This window comes from Colletes gigas, unplaced genomic scaffold (genome assembly GCF_013123115.1).
Source record: "Colletes gigas isolate AHSC1104 unplaced genomic scaffold, ASM1312311v1 Colletes_gigas_Sc00013, whole genome shotgun sequence".
Taxonomy (NCBI): domain Eukaryota; kingdom Metazoa; phylum Arthropoda; class Insecta; order Hymenoptera; family Colletidae; genus Colletes; species Colletes gigas.
Window position 1 is genome coordinate 5,683,044 of NW_025106642.1, and position 18,993 is coordinate 5,702,036.

General features: G+C 38.1%; 1 protein-coding gene across 2 annotated transcripts in view; it reads right to left on the reverse strand.

Annotated features, from left to right (window-relative positions):
- LOC122399413 (A disintegrin and metalloproteinase with thrombospondin motifs 8) overlaps positions 1-18,993 on the reverse strand; it is a 72,845-nt gene that overhangs the window by 8,881 nt on the left and 44,971 nt on the right. Inside the window, exons 3-11 of one of the 2 annotated variants that reach the window (XM_043400085.1) lie at positions 10,938-11,035; positions 7,558-7,618; positions 6,594-6,802; positions 5,609-5,698; positions 2,876-3,077; positions 2,659-2,788; positions 2,029-2,158; positions 1,803-1,945; positions 1,442-1,494 (exon numbers count right to left, since the gene is read on the reverse strand). In XM_043400085.1, coding sequence (XP_043256020.1) covers positions 1,442-1,494; positions 1,803-1,945; positions 2,029-2,158; positions 2,659-2,788; positions 2,876-3,077; positions 5,609-5,698; positions 6,594-6,802; positions 7,558-7,618; positions 10,938-10,997 — 1,078 coding nt within the window. In that variant the 5' untranslated portion in view covers positions 10,998-11,035. The remainder of the gene's footprint in view (positions 1-1,441; positions 1,495-1,802; positions 1,946-2,028; positions 2,159-2,658; positions 2,789-2,875; positions 3,078-5,608; positions 5,699-6,593; positions 6,803-7,557; positions 7,619-10,937; positions 11,036-18,993) is intronic. The other variant, XM_043400084.1, reaches the window with a different exon arrangement.

The following is an 18,993-nucleotide window of genomic DNA, read 5'->3' on the forward strand; positions in this document are numbered from 1 at the left end:
TCGAACCACAGATACAAACAAATAACCGTCTTAAAAAAGAATAACCAAATGATACCTCACTTTTCAACCTATGGTTGTCGTGAATCCTTAACGCGTGTTTCGTTCGATAAGAAGCAAATCCCTTGAAGCGATATCAAACACCGTGTGTTCTGGTTGGCTCAACCCCGTAAACGCGGTTTGCACGGAAAATGATAGCGTGGAATTACGTTAAAGCAGACCACAGTACGAGCAGCGCGCGTCTAAATTGCCAATCTGCGAGAAAAATGTTGTGTTGAAGAGTTTCTGTCGATTCGATCGTTGGAGAGGAAACTATATGTATATGTACATTGGATGTTGATCGAACATTCATGATTCGTTGGTCAGTTCTAGCGATGTTCGAACCTCAACTTAGAAACAGTTCGAAGCTTTTAAAACCTCGAAGATTCGAATCGATTCGAGTTTCCCGCCATTTGTATAAATTCGAACCGAGTCGAAATGCTTCGAATCTCATCGCTGTGGCTTTTTTTTCATCCTTCAAGGCATGTGTATATACAGTTTGCTGTTACGTGACTTGTTTCAGAATATTTTAGTCGGATCTTGAGGCGATATGTACACGTTCGATAAAACGATATCGATTTGGGATGCCTACGGACTCTAGGTTTTTCATTTCCGCAATTTATGCGAATTGGTCGTCCTCGATCGTCGCGGCCGCGTGTTATTAATTGTATATTAGTATACCATTACCTTTCTAATTTATTTCAACTCTCGTACTAAGAGTAAAAGGTTGAATATGAGTGGTTTACGCAACAAGCCTATTTGTCTATTAGAGACAAATGATTCCTCGATTACAAGTCAAGTGTTTAACACCATATTTACAAAGGTAGTGAACCGAAAGTATCAAAAGAGTATCCTTTCTCGTTAATCTGGACGAATTGCGTACTTCAAATTTAGTTATTCTTTGAAACGTTTTATCTCGTTATATTAGATTACGTAGAGTGGTTTGGAATTATAAGTACAAATTAAATCGATCAGCAAAGTTGACAAAGAGGAATGGAAAGTCTTACATAAATTTTATTCCTAAGTTTCGATTCACTTTCTTGCGTAGAATCGATCATCCAACTTGAAATTTTGTAACTTGAAGTTTTGTTAAAATGCAATCAATATACGAAACAAAGACTCTAACAGACGTTCTAATTTCTTTTTCACGAACTTTGCTAGTTAGTAAGGTACTTAGAATTCTGAATCGATCTGAGAAAGGACGTCTCTTTTGACCCGTTCACCTTCTATAGACGATTCCCAAACCAATAGAAATATGCCGTCACTGCACCGTCAACACCAACACTACGTTAAGGCTATTGTAAATACTGTACAACGTCAACAATAAATACAACCATGTAAGAAGGAAAAATATAATAAGTATAAATTGAAAAAGAAAGCGTGATCGCTATGTAATAAACCATACCGGCAGTTCCCTTAGTGCAGCGGCCGCCTTTCCTACGACGGCACATATCATACCTGTTTTGCGAAATAAAAATCAAACAGTATGAAATCACCAGACTGCTGTGGACTGTATAACATAATGTAGAGGACCATAGAGCGTATTCGTTTTCGGTACTTTTACATTTCGAACGAAATCCGCGTGTCAATTTTTACGCGCGATTAGCACCTTTCTCCTTGCCCTTAAGTTCGTTTATTTTTTAATCAGTTCGCTCGATAAACTATATCAATCGATACGCGAAGAAGATAAAGTTAAGAAACCTTGGTACTTTCGCGTTACGCGATCATTGTTTCCAGTTTGAGTTCAACGGAATGGACACTCTTACTTTGTGACGGCGACAGCTATATCGTAGACCGGAAGTCTTCTCTCCCGGAAGAGGTATTTGCCCATGTCGGTCAACGCAGCCGCCGAATCAATCGCGTCTCGTCCCACGCGATTCCTTTCCAAATACGGCGTGGCGTCCCTTCCCTGAAAGAAGTTACGTAAAATGACAATTTATACCGAATTTAGCGCTTCTGTGCACACGGTGCATGAATTAGGTCGCTGTTTACCCGCGAGATAATTATTCCTGCGATACTGATACGAATTTTTGGTCCTTTCAACAGCTTGTACCTTAAATCTACCCCGTTCCAGAAAGACACAAAGTACCTTTTGATCTGTACATTATCGCCTCCGTGCAATCTGAAATAGAATCGAAAAATAACAGTTATGGAATCGATATACAGCTATGGACAAAATTAAGTGAACAGGTAGGGGAAATAGGTATAACTATTATCCAAATAAATTTTATATATTATACATATAATATTATGAAGACTGTATTGGTCGTATAAATAGAACCATTTTTATATGTTCTATATTGCATTAGTTTCTACACATCATTGTAGTAACAATGTTAGTATTAACAAATTTATAAGTATTGATATCTATTCTAATTTTGTAATTCCACTAATGTTGACGTCGCCGGTCACCGGTGACCCCCATGGCATTAAACGTATTGAAAGACTACTTTTTCCTTTTTCAAACTATAACAGCATAATGCTCCATATGGACGTTCATTTGTAAAATTATAAAAAAAAATCCAATCTTCAAAGTTTTTCGTAGCAATGTATTAAATATAAATATCAAAAATATTTGGCTAGCTGAATGTTTCGTGGAAAAACGAAGGTAATTGAACTGACCTGTATCCGTCGTAATCGACGATGCATAGGATTTCCGGATAAATTACGTACGGCGCTTCTCTCTTTGATCTATCGCCAACCGAGCGTTTCGATCTGTACCTCTTGGCCAAGTGGTCGGGTTCCATCAGCGCTGAAATCAATATTTAATTACGAGAAATCGATCTCCGGGGGATTTCATCCTCTGTGTGGTAATAGGCAAAGATCAACCGATGCTTACTGAAATCACTGTACTCGTCGTCGTTGGGTCGGGTCGCTTTCTTGAAAACCACGTGATGATTGGTGTGTTTCAATTTCCCTTTACTTTTCGTTACGTTCGGTAGTAATTGGGCCCCGTGAAGAGCCGGGGTCTTGCTCACTATTTCGTGCAACACTCGATCCGGCAGTGGTCGAATCACTAATTCCGAGCCGATATTGCCATCCTATCGAAACAGGTTTTCTTAATATTTTACAAAAAAAATTTGTCGCTTTCAGGAGTTTATAGGAAAGGAATAATTGTCCTATTCTTGAATATTTTTAATAATTCTGTTCACGTTCCTTTAGAAAAATGCTACCAATTTTATATAGAACGTACCTAATAAATAATATATAAATTTCTGCCATTTTGTGAGTAACTTTTACAAACAAAATTTGTCGCCTTTAGGAGTTTATAGGAATAATCATTTGTCCTATTTTTAATAAATAATATATAAACCTTTGCTATTTTTTGAGCAACTTAAATATTCCTTTCCTAGAAAATCCTCTCTCGATATAAATTTTCCGCCTGACGGCGAAAGCTTCCGGATGGAGCGTAATTACAAGCAACGTGACCGATTTTATCTGACATATCTCGTCTATGGAAGTAGACGATACACGTTTCGTGTTCCCCAAGGAAGTGGTCGAAGTCGGTTGAATTGCTCGATCGTTGATATTTCTGATCCGAGCACGATCAAGTTGTTCGATCTGCTGTTTGAGAGGCGCATTGGTCAGATCGAAGGGGGGGAGAGAGTGAAAGCGAAAGGTCAGGGCACGCGGGGTCGCATAGAACAACGCTTTAACGCCATTATGTAACCAACTGACGTTATTTGTTGTCTTTGGCATTAATGTAATGATCTTACCAGTTTTGGAAAGTGTACGACGTATCGGGAATTGCACGCGAGCTCGTTCTTTATTAATCGAATTCTACATGCGTCTCAGAAAAGGTGTATCTTTCAGCTTTTAGCAGAAATATGATAAACTTGTTACTAGATTTCGGATGTTTATTCATTTATGGGAAATTTTAATTTTCAAAAAAGTACAGAATGCATTTAATATGCAAAAATATAAGAAATACTTTAAGTAAGAATTATTATACTTAGAGGTTGAGGCAGCCCTCCACAAAGCTCCCATTTCATTAATTCTATCAATAAAAATACGAATTTTAAATTTGAACAAAAGAAACCGAAATTTGTTTTTGTTTATATAAAAAAGGTATCTCAAAACTGATAAATCATTTGATTAGAAAGTGTGGCTTCTGAAAAATACGCCACATCTTTCTTGGTTTGTCATTAATAAGAGACGAAAATTACGTAACTTTTAAATTATGTTATTTTGTATAAACGTGAAAAAACTTTCAGATATCACATAACAGTAAATATATGTGAGAAAATGTTTAAAATAATCGATGGACTACTTATTTCTATTTAAGGCCCGTGCGCGTACGTCTGTTTTCTCCGAAGTAAAATGGCCCCCTAATTGGCGAACTAACGTTCGCCGTATCAGCTTAATGGTTTGTTCCAACTACTTTCGGCTAGTAAATAAAGATAAATAGTTTAGATAAACGTTTAACATTGGGTAAATACTTATCTAAAATGTAAATTGTTATCAGATTCTTTCGATCTTTAACTTGCCAACTTTCATGCAAATGTCCTTTCACTTTTAACTTAGAACTTCTGTCAACGGATTTTTGATCGGTTTTATGGCTCGCGGTTAATACCGCCTTATGGAAATACTTCTGTTCGCGATTCTTTATGACTTCATAAGAGAACGAACTTCCTAAGTGAAATTGTGTCTCGGTTGGTTGGGCGTGCAATCATCGAGAAACAGCTTCTTCTCGAAATTGCCGACCGTTTAGGATGGCGGAAACCGATATGGGAGATTTTACTGCCGTTTCTTTTATCCTTCGACGCGCAGTATCTTCGCAATGCACTTGGTACGAAACGCAGACGTAACATCGACTGCGAGCTTAGAATGGAAATGTCAAAACGTTCACGATGCTGTTTCGACGATTTCCCTTCGTATTTAACAGGTTCCTTCGCGATAAACATCGTGTTCGAATGTAAACATACTCTTACTCAATTGATTCTAATAAAATTTAAAGAATTAGCGAACGAAAGCGTCACGTTACAAATATCAATTTAAAGTTAATTTTACTCAATTTCACAGGCTATTTTAAAATAAATATTTTCTGATCATAAACCTTTTATCCACTAAAATACATGTTTTCAAACATATCTATTTAATCAGTTTACACGATAAAATTATCACAGTATTAAATATATTCTTTGGTATTTTGTACTTTTCAGTATACAAATAATTTTTATTGCCCTTTTAAAATATCTTATTATCTCTTATTTCAAATTAGTTAAATAAGTTAATTCAAATTTTCTTTTCAATTTCTTTTAATTTTAAATTTTTCTGTAAATAATACTCAATTTTGAAAGAATCATAATTTGTCGTAAATCCATAGTTTTATACTGTTACTGTCTACTCGCGATCCACGTGGTATTGAAAGTATTAATTTTATTTTCCAACGAAATTGCCATATTTCAGGTAGCATGAACAGGCACCTAATGGCGGTCGTCGATGGTGATTGTTCGCGTTATTGCGATAATTATAACGGAACCTAACTAAGTCGCGATGGTTGACGAAAGACAGAAAGAGTCGCGATAATGGGGAGGGGAAGGGGATGTCGAAAGAAAGAATGGCCTCTTACAACTAGCACTTTCCCATTCGCGTCCCGGCGCAGCAGAATGGACGCCATGTTCGTCGTGTCTTGATAGATGTCACCGATATCTATGTCAGCCTGAAAGAGGAAGAACAATTACAAAGAAGTTGTACGTCGTTGGCCATACGCGGCAGAAGCAAACGGATTTTATGCCATTTCGACCGTATAAAGGAATAATGCATCCCTCGGACCATAATCGTAAAAATCCACTTGCCGCGAAATACCACGTTTTTACCAACGCCAGGCTTGTTTAACGTAATAGGCGATTGATAGAAAAACAATGAGATTACGATTGATTGCACGAAATATGTCTCGACGTAGAACTGTTTTGTTCGCGACAAATTTGATTCGCTTGTTCCATGTTTTTTGATTATTCCTAAGTAATTTGGGAACAAACATGTTTGCAGATTTAAATGAATGGTACCTTCGATTCTATCTGCAATTATGATTTCTATAGTATTAACGTAAGAAACAATTAATTTTGATTATTATGGACTTAGTAACATGTAACGACAAAAATAAGTAAAATTTTAATAATAATTTAAAGTCGATGTGTTTTCTTTCTTCCGGAAAAATTCGATTCTTGACGGTTACATTATTTTCCACAATGGCTCCTCAATTTTATTTCGAATGATTTAATTTTTTCTAGACCATGCTAGGTACATACTTTCGCCCTATGTCTTTAAAAATAACTATATTTTCAATTTTTTTAACCATTACCATTTGGTTGAATTTGTAACTTGCATTGGAATTGTTAACGATCCCAAATGCAAATGTAATAAAATAAATATAATTATATTTCGCACGTATCATTAGAGACCTGTATACTATAATCTTCGAGGCTCGATTAGATCGAATAAATCTTAACAAATTTGCAAACCTCTGAAATAAATAATTCGACAGGTATGAAATTATGGATGACACGTTTAAGATGTCAACGTGTTTACATGGTGAAACGTTGCTGAAAACTTACGTCTGTTACCCTCTCGTAATGGAGGCCGTCAGGTTGCGACGCGTTCTTCATGACAGTCCACATTGGCAGACGGTTCGCTGTCAACAACCCCTCCGTAGGTTTCAGCGATAAACTGATGTCCTTCCCGAAGGCCTTCAGGTGTATCTCCGGCTTCTCCGTACCCCTCTTGTGCACCGAATGCAACACAGGCACAATCTCGTACGTTGGTACTGTAAATTAAATGTAGTCTGTCTTCGGTGATTTTTTAGCCGTCGTTTTACGTCATTAATAAAGACGAACGCGAGCGGAGCACTCGACAACCTTGCTAGCTCGATGTTTCGTGAGAAAAAGTGAATATCACGAAGAAAAAGAACGATGTCCTTATCGGGGCGCATCGGGTTAAAAAAGAAATAGAAAAGAATTTGGAAAATAATATCACATACAGCGAAAAGAAAACTGTCAGTTCGCGTTCGAAAACCAAGCTATTTTAATAAAATTTTACGACTCGAAATTAGATAACACGTATCCTGACGATCCTAATTCTGACGACGTGGAAATTAGTAAAATAGTAGAGAGACACTTTAAAAGATAATATAGAATAAAAAAATCTTAATTGTATCGGAGGAATGCAAAGATCGACGCTATCTTTTTTATTTTCATTTCGTGACCAACGAAGTAAACATTTCTCGAAATTTCGCGCCAACACGAGGATCGTTTAATGGAATGCGTGCCACTCCCGCTTTTAATTTCATATTAATACGTGTGAAACGTTGCTTGGCGTATACAAAAAACGATAAGTTGACACGTTGACTGACAGCTTCGTTCGCGACTGAAAAGTACAATAGTCGAAAATCCAATTGATTTCTCCGGTGCTAGGAACACGTGCAAGGCCACCTGCGTCGCAGGTGAACGCGAATCAAGTTTAAATCGTAAGAATGGACAGCCGTCTACCGCGTAGAATTAACTTTTTTTTCAGTGTGATTACCAGACTCGTGTCCCGTGTGAAACACCGATAACATTTCTTCCTTTGTCAGGTGTTCGTGGATCTGAAACAAACAAAAAATTCACTGTTAGCTCTCACACTTCGCGGTGAATGGCATTTTGATCGAGATTTTCCGTACAGATAGAAAAGTTTCACGCTTATATGACGGAAACATAATACACGGGGACTCGAACAATGTTTAGAATTTTCTTCAGTTTTTTTGGATCGAAGGAAATTCTGTCGGGAGCAGAATTAAGGGGACAGGTAAAGGTAAATTCAACCAAAGTAGCACCCCGTGCAAGACACATCGAAAAATCGTTTTTCTTTCCCTATAAGAGATGATTGGTTGGATTAATAAAGCACGATCGAGATCACGCCGCGACGGAATCGGTTGTATTTTATTACAGGTTGCTTTGTTACCGCGAAGTGCATGGCTAATTGGCAATGATTGCGAGGACAATGATCAACAGTTGTCGAAGCCGCGTACGCGTGTGTTCCGAGTCGCATGGTTCGGTGTTGCACGGTCTTTGCAATCGATACATGTGTATTTAAAGTTTTCCAATCGCGGCCCAAGGTCTGCTTCTACCATTTAAGAGCACCCGGCCACGTACCGTGTCACAGAAATCGAGTTGCAATTAACTATCACGCTGCCTTAGACTCCTAAGGTCGGTCACTTTCACTCATTACGTTAGGAAATTCGATTCGTGTCTACTGGTACTGTTTCCCTATCGTCCTATTTTTCCTCTTTGTTGCCTTGAACATTCGTGAAATTCTCTATCGATGTTTCCTATTCCTTCAGATGGTTCGATGGCCCCAGCGCGGGGCATTCCTAATACGCGCCATTTAATTTGTCGCGGCGCGAATTTGCATGACTTCTTGCGTCAACTGTTTTCAACCTCATTCGGCCAGAAAATCGAGCAACGCGACACGAAGCAGTTAAAGAACCGGATTTACTTAAAAATCCATATTACCGTGTCGATCTGCTAATTGTATGCGTACTACGAGCACGGTTTCTCTGTTGAATGGCCGAGCACAGTCGTCGTGGCAGCTTGCATTCGCCGCGTCTGATTACCAGATAAACACGCGCCCCGTTCGCTTGACTTTCGATCTTTCTTATTATTGCAAAAGGTGTCTTTGAAAGGCACGATCCGAGCAAATTTAACGACCGTCATAAGTCGATGCGATATTCTGGTTCCGCGATTCCTGTTGCAACGTAATAGGAAATATTCGCGTTGCAGATATCCTATCTTTGGTTTATTCGTAGCCCTGCGCTGTGTAGTCGTTTCGTTAGCCACCAACTTTCTAGTTTTCCCTATTTGCTATTTGCACCTACAGCAAATCGAACTTAAGACGATCGAGCACACGCTAAACGCAACTGACGAGGACCTTAATTGTCCAACTTTGATTTTAACGAGTCTTTGCAATTAATGTTATGAAATATACCTAGATATCATGAGTGTAGAGAGTAAATGTCGAATGGCGAGGTGTGCTGGTAGATCCAAGGTTCTGGGATCGATTCCTGTTCAAATGGTATTACACTTCTTTATATTGTAAAAGTTTATCGCGTTCACAGTGTATATGATGCTGATATATGATGAAACAGAATTTTGATACGGGGAGTCAACGTTGTTGAAGAAACAGGAGAGAGCTTCTTTGCAACGTTGCAAGAATACACACGCACGTGTAATTATTTGCACTCTACTTCCTAATGAAGCTGCTTACGCAAACCAGTCGTCAATTGGCCGCTCTGATTACACCCGAAGTCGGGCTGGTTGGTTGCTAATGAAAAGCGTGCGCCATCGATTACAATGTTCGACGTATCATTAATCGCGATACTGTCTTTTTTCCCACGTTGCATGCGTGGCGATTAATACGTTGCTCGCATGCGAACACATTTGCCTATGTTTAACCGCGCGCATGCAAATTGTGTTCGCTGAAACCACACGTTTCGAAGGAATTCTAATGGAACGGTGCCACGAGTTTAATGTTGTAAATACGGAAGAAGCATAAACGGTGATACATTTAATCGTTTATGGGTTGCCATACATTATTCTATTGCTCCATCTAAGACTAGCTGGTAAAAATACGTACGGTCTTATATCGATTACGATCTATCATAATAGACTTTAAGATCGATGTTTCGATATAAAATAGAATACAAAATTTGTAAGCTCATAATCCTTGACAAAGTAAGATATTATTTTTGTAACGTAATTAATTATTTTTCGAATTTAAAAATTACTTTTGTGAAAATTTAAAAAGAAAGTGAGGTGTCTATGATTTTGTCAGAGACATTGGAACGGTCATCGCGTAATTCCGTTTCTGACACTGAGACACGAATGTCAATCGCTTATTGACCACTGGGCCATAGCAATTATCTGTGAAATGATACCATGCGTTCGAATGGTGTCTAAAACGTCGCGTGCACGATCACAGAGTTCAATGTGCAATTTATTCCTTTCTCTTCCCACGTTACTTTCCTGGTGACGCTTAGTGTGGCCACTACGCTATTGTACACACGTTAAACTAGCTGCACTATTCCTTTTGAGTACTCGAATTATTTAACCACGTTCGTTGATAGATTCAGGGACCTAAAATGACACGTTACTTTAAAAATTTGTGCAAGAAAGAACACAAAACGTATGCAAAATCGATTAAACGAAATGGAAGCATCAAGGTGGATCGACAAAATATTTAAAAATTAATATAAAGTAATAAAGATCTTAAAATCTTACGTGTATCGCTTAATTTTAACTTTCTTCTCGGATTCTAATACTTATGACACTGACCGTAATACATCGAGAACAGCATGAATGTGTTTGTTTGCAATCTAGACTAATAACTAACGATTATCCTTTATTATATTACCAACTGATGACTAATTTAATCATGCAAATGACAAATAACACGGTATTCATCTGACGCATAACTACTGGTCAAAGAATTCTAACCACGACTAATTATCTTTAATTATTAGTTATCGTTGCAGAAGTAAGTGAAGTTATTATCATCGATCACTCGTCTGATTATGCTTCGCCCGGCTCCGCCCTTGACCTAAGCGTTCGTGATTTTTACGGGAATCGACGCGCGTTAATTTGATTGCTCGTTTTATGGGCATCCTTTGCACACATAACGGACACTTCTCGTTCGTTAATAAAACAAGTAACGTTACCAACGGAAGCCTGTGTTTACGTACCGTGAACGTACTTCGTAACAAGCGGTGGATCGACAATTAGAGCCGTCTTATTCCGCGACCGCCTTGTCATTTCGAGTCAACGGCACGAACAGACACAGCGTTACGCGTGTTCCTTTGTTTCAAGGAAGCACTTGCTCGGTACAACCATTGTCCTTGATGCTACCGATGGTACTTGACATGATCTTACCTTGTGGCATCGTACGACAGGTAGAACGGCCATGCACAGAAGGACAAGGGCACGAATCATTTTGCGTAAAAATATTCCTGATGGGCTGCGTCACATCGCTGTAACAGAAAACCAAACATCTTTATGAATGTAACAGTCATCGACGAATTGGCATTAAAAGAAATCGTTGTTCTTTTTTTATTACGTACGAATAAGAAATCTTCAAAAGAAATCGAGATAAAACACCTTTGTATATAAAGAAATTTATGAAACGACGCTCACGCTATAAATATATTATTTATGAATTACATAGCGGGACGCAAAAAGCGAACTTCGTTAGCATGCAAATTGCTGGATAATCGGTGCAAAAAGATTCATTTGTCGATCGAAACCGAGCCAAAGAATAAAGTTTTTACTATTAGTTTTATATATAGTTTTATATATAAAGTTTTATATATTTTTATCGAAAGCTTGGATCTTGGATCATTACAAGAACGAATGTTTCTTGCGTTAGTTATAAAATAAGACAAAAATTGCATATCAACACAACGTTACAATTGTAACGTAAACAGGTACTTGGAATACAAAAACAAATGCAAAATAATTTTCTAATTGTTCCTAAAATATTCGAAACTTCTCCTTCGAAGAAACCCTGGTTTCTACTATTAGCAATTTATAATTTTACAAGTATTACAGCAACGTATTACTATAAACGATATTACAGCACGTTGTAAGTTCAAAGTGTTTGTAACCAACGACCATAAAATTTTATTTGCGATGAGCAACGAACTTATCGTCGTAACAATAGTAGTATTAAATTCATTTGCGAGACGAGACGTCAACGATCAAAACAAATAAATACGTAGCGTTAATAGAGTTGCAAAACTTTGCGCAAAGTGGTTGTTAGAGTATTGCGTCGGCAAGGTCTTCGGCAATAATTTGTTCGCTGGATGGAAACTGATACCTCTTCGTGGAAAAGAAATTACCGGAGTCGTAAGCGTCGATGAAGAAATCCGCGCGGTTACGTCAGATTTCGCCGCGCCTGGCGCGCAATGCGAAAATGAGCAAAAAAATAAACAAAAAAAACCATCGAAGCTAACCTGCACGATGGGGTTCACGCATGCCTGAGATTAAACCTCGCGGGGACGAAGCGAAGAGACGTTGAACACGGACAGACGGCCAGAACACACGACGATCCCGGAAGGAAAGTTAAATTGCATCGAATTAACGCCGACGTCGCGTGTCAAAACGGAAACTTTCAACCATGGCATCGTAATGATCGCGAAATTCGTAACGAAGCTCGAAAATGCCAACGAGACGTGTCCAGTCGCGACTGTCAATGTCAAAACGTGACAAAACGACAATCTTCGCGGCGTATTGGAGCTTTGATCGCGCGTGCGATTAGATCAGGTCTGATCTAAGAACACCATGAGTCGGTGCTGGAAAGCTCATTTATTCTATAAACGTATGTTAGTAACGTGGGAAAACCTTTCGATCAATTTGTATATTAGAAATGACAATTTCTGGCAGAAAATGTCAACGTAAATAGATGAAAAAAGTTCCTATAAATTTATGTCCAAAAATGCTTTATAGGAATGATATGAGTGTTCAAGGATTTACAGGCAAAATTCGTCTTACAATTTCATGGTGATACCATATTCGCCAGCAGAGGGCTACGCTTTCTCACAAGTGCTCGATTGAATGTCTCACACAAGTCGCAACAATTCGTTGATCAGAATCATATACGTGTTATAAATTCTCAATAATATTATTGTTTAAACAAAGGGCTCTTTGTTTAAATTTTCAAAGAATTGTTTTTTTCAAATGTTTGACCAGTGGAATATATTTTTTTACAGACCAAGTTATTTTTTATGGAAGTGAAAATTCCGTCACCGGGAGAAATCCATGGGAACTGGCAAAAGTAAAGCGGCCATTGTTCCGATAGGAAGTAAGGTTTCTATGCAGGGTAATGCGTTCGACCTTGACGGGACAAAGCTGTTTTTCACACCATATCCGCGGTAGCGTGTGACTGAAATTCACAGTTCTGTTCAAACGTTTCAGATCACATTCAGAAACCTCTCGATAGAATAATAGTGTTAGGTCACCCTATAACTTCGTGTCGCTCGATATTCTGAAATTGATGAGGAAAAAATTTGTCAGTTCGGGGGATTTCAAAACATGGATCTTTTGACAGTGTTTATGTATTTAATTCTTCCTTAGAATGTAAATTTTCCAGTTTAATCCATTACCTAGATGGAGGAAGTATTTTACAAAATTAGCTTGCGGACTATTCTAAATTATTATATTTAATTTTAGCACTTCGTTGTATTGATTTTAATTTTGTCGATCGATGTCTAGCTTTCTATGTAGATGGATAACATACATATAATTAAAATCTAACTTTAGTCGTCTTATGTAACGTAACGACAATGTTAAGGTCTAATGCATTAGCTTGACAGTCAAACTAATCTTGTTTCTAATAATAATCGCTGTACAAGGATCTTTATCATATGCATATTAAATATTTTGATATCACGAAATGAGAGTAAATATATTTTATGTTTTTCAACATGTTTTGCAACCCCAACAAATTTTAATGATTCTAAGACGCACCTCTTTTGACAGTTTAATTGTGCTCTTGAACCTTTTTTAATAGTCCTTAAAATAACCTTCTTACCAGTTAAATCAATGTTTAAACAGGATGGAAACTTGCACAAATCGGTCTGCAAGAAACATCAGAATCTTTCGAGATCTTTTTAATTTCAATTCCAAATGCAAAACGTGAATTACATCACCAGTTAATAGAATCGCGTGATATGCGGTGATAGAGCCAGCCGACGAGCTTCGATGGCTATAAAAGCAACAATAGAAAGGCGCCTGCATAATACAACATCATATAATAATCTTCAACAACGACGGAACGAATGGCTTTCGATCCAGGCTGCTCAGAATTCGCAGAAAAATTTTAATTGCGGCAATCAAATTAACAGTCTCAAAGCGTAAATCCCTTTCTTGTAGAAGAGAAAATGAATTACAGCATTCAAAGATACGGGAGGTCGATATAAAAAATAGATACAGTCGAATCTTTTTATTCCGAACCATTCTAAACCAACTTCTGTGACATTTTCTTTATCCACAATCGTGGTAATTATTTTCGTTCAATCCAGCCAGCGATCACGGTGACGTAACACGATCCATCGTCGTGCACCATTTCTCTTATTATTTTTCGATCCGGCGCACGAAACGCACGCGGTCGTCGTCTTTGTCCAACGGTAATTACATTAATTACACGTTGGAAATGTCTGCTGGCAGTCGGCTGAAGGGGTCAAAGATGAACAGAAGTAAAGGGCAACGAGTTTTCGCCGTGTCGCGTCGCCAAGAAGAGAAACAGAGGAGACAGGACGATTGCGAAACGGTCGATGGTACGCCTCCCCCGATCTCTCGTACACGCGAGATTGCTTTCGAGCAAGCTTCATCTCGGGTGCCAGCAAACGGAATAAAGATTGTTACACTACGTATAAAGCGGCGGTTCACTTTCTTTTCGGTTTAAACATGCCTGAATAGCAGGAAGTAGTGGAAAGTTGTTGCGTCGTCGCCGAGCGAAACTTTAAACCGATTCCGAGACGCTGTCGGGTCGCCGTCGCTGTTTAAGTATTTGCAAAAAATATCTTGGTGAAATTATAGCGGGGAGAGAACACGTGAGCGTATATACGCGCCCGAGATATTCCTAGCACTTTTACCAACCGCGAAGCGTGCAAGTTTTACGCGCGAAATTAACCCATTAGCTCTACAAATTAATTTAAGGGCTCTGGTGTACATTTATGAACAGCCACGTAACGTTTCAAGCACAAAAATAATCTCCGTTCGCGTTTACACGTTATATTTTCGTCGATTCTTACGCAACTGCTTGATCTCCTTTCTAAAAGAAGATGGTGGTTTTGGACCAACATGGTTGACAGTGCTTTTCTTGATTTCTTCGAACGATTAAGGAAAAAATAATAGTTCTAAGGCGGAACTTCTTTCTTCTTCTCAACTGGATGAAAGATGGCGATATTTTGATGGTTCCAAGATGGTGGTTTTGGACCAACATGGTTGACAGTGCTTTTCTTGATTTCTTCGAACGATTAAGGAAAAAATAATAGTTCTAAGGCAGAACTTCTTTCTTCTTCTCGACTGGATGAAAGATGGCGATATTTTGATGGTTCCAAGATGGTGGTTTTGGACCAACATGGTTGACAGTGCTTTTCTTGATTTCTTCGAACGATTAGGGAAAAAATAATAGTTCTAAGGCGGAACTTCTTTCTTCTTCTCAACTGGATGAAAGATGGCGATATTTTGATGGTTCCAAGATGGTGGTTTTGGACCAACATGGTTGACAGTGCTTTTCTTGATTTCTTCGAACGATTAAGGAAAAAATAATAGTTCCAAGACAGAACTTCTTTCTTCTTTTCAAGTGGATGAAAGATGGCGATGTTTTGATGGTTCCAAGATGCTTTTCGCCCAAAAATTGAAGTTACACATAATGTAAAGAGTCAGTACGAAGTATTTTGCGCGATAGAATTTTAGGAAGAATGTGGCGTCACGTTCCAATGGCAAAAATTGTATAATATTGTTGACAAAGGATAGGAAAATCTAGCGAAGTATAACCGATTGCCTCTGCAAGCCATGCCTGATCACTTTCTTTGCAGTTTGATTGCTCGTGCCATGGAGGAAGTAACGAGAAACCATTTCTTCCGGTTAGAAGACCGGTCGAGACGAATCGATCTGCGAGAGAGATCGTGACTACGGTTGCAGCTTTTCATAATGGCAGCGTCCGTTGCAATTAAACCGTTTATTTTATAGATGGTATTATGGTTTCTGTTACCCTGTCTGAAATTACGTCTATCGGTAACTGTTCGACAAATTGCATGTTATTACGAGTCATCTATACAGAGTGTACCACCTAAGTTGAGCATCTAGAATTTCTCGTTTGTTTCTTACAATAGAAAAAACTGGTTTTAATTTTTAATTGGTAATTTTCGTTTTTTCTTTTTAATGAAACGACGTATTTTTATCAAAACTTGGATTGTTAGATCCAATATAGAAAATTATTAATTATATAATAGTGCCTATAGAAATATATTATGGCAAATTGTACTTTATAAAATTACATACTAATGATAGAATACTATCAAAACTTCGAAACTGGAATTAAAATTCAGTATAACCTAACCCAATATTACACCATACTCAATCGATGAAATAATAGAGAATAAAATTTCACTGAAATCGTAAACCGTTCTCTGCGAAATATCTTCGGTTCGATTAGGAAAATATTTTATTTATAGAGATATATTGGAATACGAAACAATTAGTCAAATATAATTAAAACTAATACTTAATTTAATTTAGATCGACCGAGACTCGCAATTTTAGGGCCGTGACTAATGCACCTCGGGTATCAGAAACCAACGAAAAGCTATTACCATTTTATTGCAATTTTATGGCTTGTCGGAACTTAATCTTGTTGCCATAATTATCGGGATACATTTTCCGTATGAGTAATCAAAAGGCGCGCTCGTGCTGCCCCAGAACAGTATTCGTGCAGAGATTATGTTAAATCGATGAACGAAAAGTTTTTTCGTCCCTCGTATAAAGAAATTACTGAAATGGCACAGCCTGTGTAAGCAATATTTCACGCTTTTTTTACTATGCTCGCCGTACGTTGCCCGTACGGAGATCTCATTATCGTTAAATCCACGTGCATACAGTGCGCTAATTAACGATAGTTCGCTCGATATTTCTTAATACTGTGTATCCTCTAATACGTTCCGAGCCGCAATTAATTAACGAGCCTGCAAAGGCGCAATAAATTTTATCGTATTGATAAACGAAAATCAAATAGATTAACAAAACTTTGGTCTCTTTAATCGATCCATCTGGTTTATAAGATACTTTTTCTCAACATGACTCCGTTATCTTCATTTAAAAACAATTTATTGAGTTACTTAATATTATTAATATTATCGTTGCGTGCATCTACGTGTTCAGGTGCATTAATGGTAGATCGATATCAGATAACGATTTCTATCAGCCTCTTTCAGCCATTCGTAACGTTATTGGCTGCAAAACATATTTATCGATTGGTAAGTACCGGGTTTTTATGGGTTCGAGACGTAAGATTACGTTTCACCGAGCTTTCGATCTAGCGAGATAAGTTAACTCGCGTCCTCGACTTGTTCAAGTTTTCTTTCAGACACGTTCCATATCCGCCAGCGACGCGGACGTATTGGAGCTATTTAATTTGATGGCAATCGATCGAATATGGACAAGACGAACGAACAAAAGTTGTCATTATCCTTGAAACGCGGTACACATGCGTATAAACATTCGTCGAATCGAATTGTCATTCTTTGTTTGGTCGAAGATTTGATCGATCGAAGGAATGATTTCGGAGCCACGTAACCGTGCAATGGTTATTTTTAAATGTTTGTGAACTTGTCGAGCGCAAGGTGACAGAAATTGTAAAACTACGAATGTTTACGGTGATCCATAAACCGCTTTTTCGTTGCCTTATTATCCTTTAACCGGTTCGGTTTCACTTATATTTTTGTCGCCGCTGCTTGTCGGAAGCAACGAAAGTTTCGTTGGACGCTTCGCGAAGAAATCGTGGTCGTTTCTAAGTATTAATGACGAGTGGACCGCGGTAGAGGTTCGTTCGCGCGCGTTTCCATCTTAATCCCATCTACGAGGCACGAGGTGGCTACAAAGACCGCGTACCGGTTGTTAATGTCGCTCGTCGTTCAAGAGCTTCATGGGCAGCAACTGCGAACAAGGTAATACGGTTCATTCGGTGTTAATGGACTCGACTTTCTCTCACATGTCAGTCTGATCCCAATCACAACAGGCATTCAGAATCCATGGCCATCCTCGAGGACACCTTGCACCGGATGCCATTATGCCCTTCTTCCAGGATACCTTTTGACATATTCGGAGTGGAATTGTGTAAGGTAAAGGATCCGCTTACTGCTTGTAAGACAGTATTGCTTTGAATACCGAATAAACCTTACAAAGTTATACCCACAGGAAATTTAAGGTACCTTTGTAAATGCAATTAATACGATAAAAAAGACAGCATTTAAATAAATACGATTTCTTTACTGGAAAAGGGGAAAACGATAACCAGAAATAGGGCTATTAACGTTCCAAACTTGTACCATGGAGATATTACTAAATGAATTAAAAAGCAGTTTCGTAACTGTTTATTAGTTCACATTCAGAGGCTTCGTTGGTTGGTGAAGTTTTTCTGTATCCACGTGGCAGAATTTGCATCATTTACAACCGTATTCGTCGAAAACTAGAACCGGAAAGTGCCACTAAAAAAACCTTAAAGTCTTTCACAATCGCCAAGAAAAAACATAAACACTTAAAAACGAGTTCTATCTAAATCTATAGTAACTTAATTTACGAGGTGTAATTAACACTCGAGTATATTATTTTACTGATTCTAGTCTTCCAGTCTTCGAGTGATAGAAACGATTCAAGAGAGAATATAATTTTCTAAAAATTTGCTTAAACGCGTATCTGCGTGTTCTATAAAACGTAAAAGAAAAAGAGTAATTTACTTTTCCTGTTCTGCTGAGCACATTTTAAACGTGTCTCGCATCCGTGAACAAAGAATTATTACGTAAACACACTTTCATTAAACATCCTACTCTCAGTGAATTCGTATAACTTGAGCTGTTTAATATTTAGTAATGAATTCCACCATTTTCAGTATCTTTGACTTCTTTCCACTTTAGGGAAAGAAGGTCGATTGTCATTACGTTAATACGCGTGAATTACCATATGGAACTTTACGATTCTCGTGCAATCGTGAAAATTATACCAAATTAAATATCGTTCCATTTCGTGATTCTTACGAATCGTTCTACCGACCGTCGTCAACATTCCCTCGGTTATGTTTCTCGTCTTCGTTCCGTTTCAGGGACACGCGCGAAACTAAACATGCGTGGCGTGTATTTCATTCCGAGCTCGCTGTAATGTTACCGATCATGAGAATTTCATTACCTTGATGCATTTTTCTGAAACGTCCGAA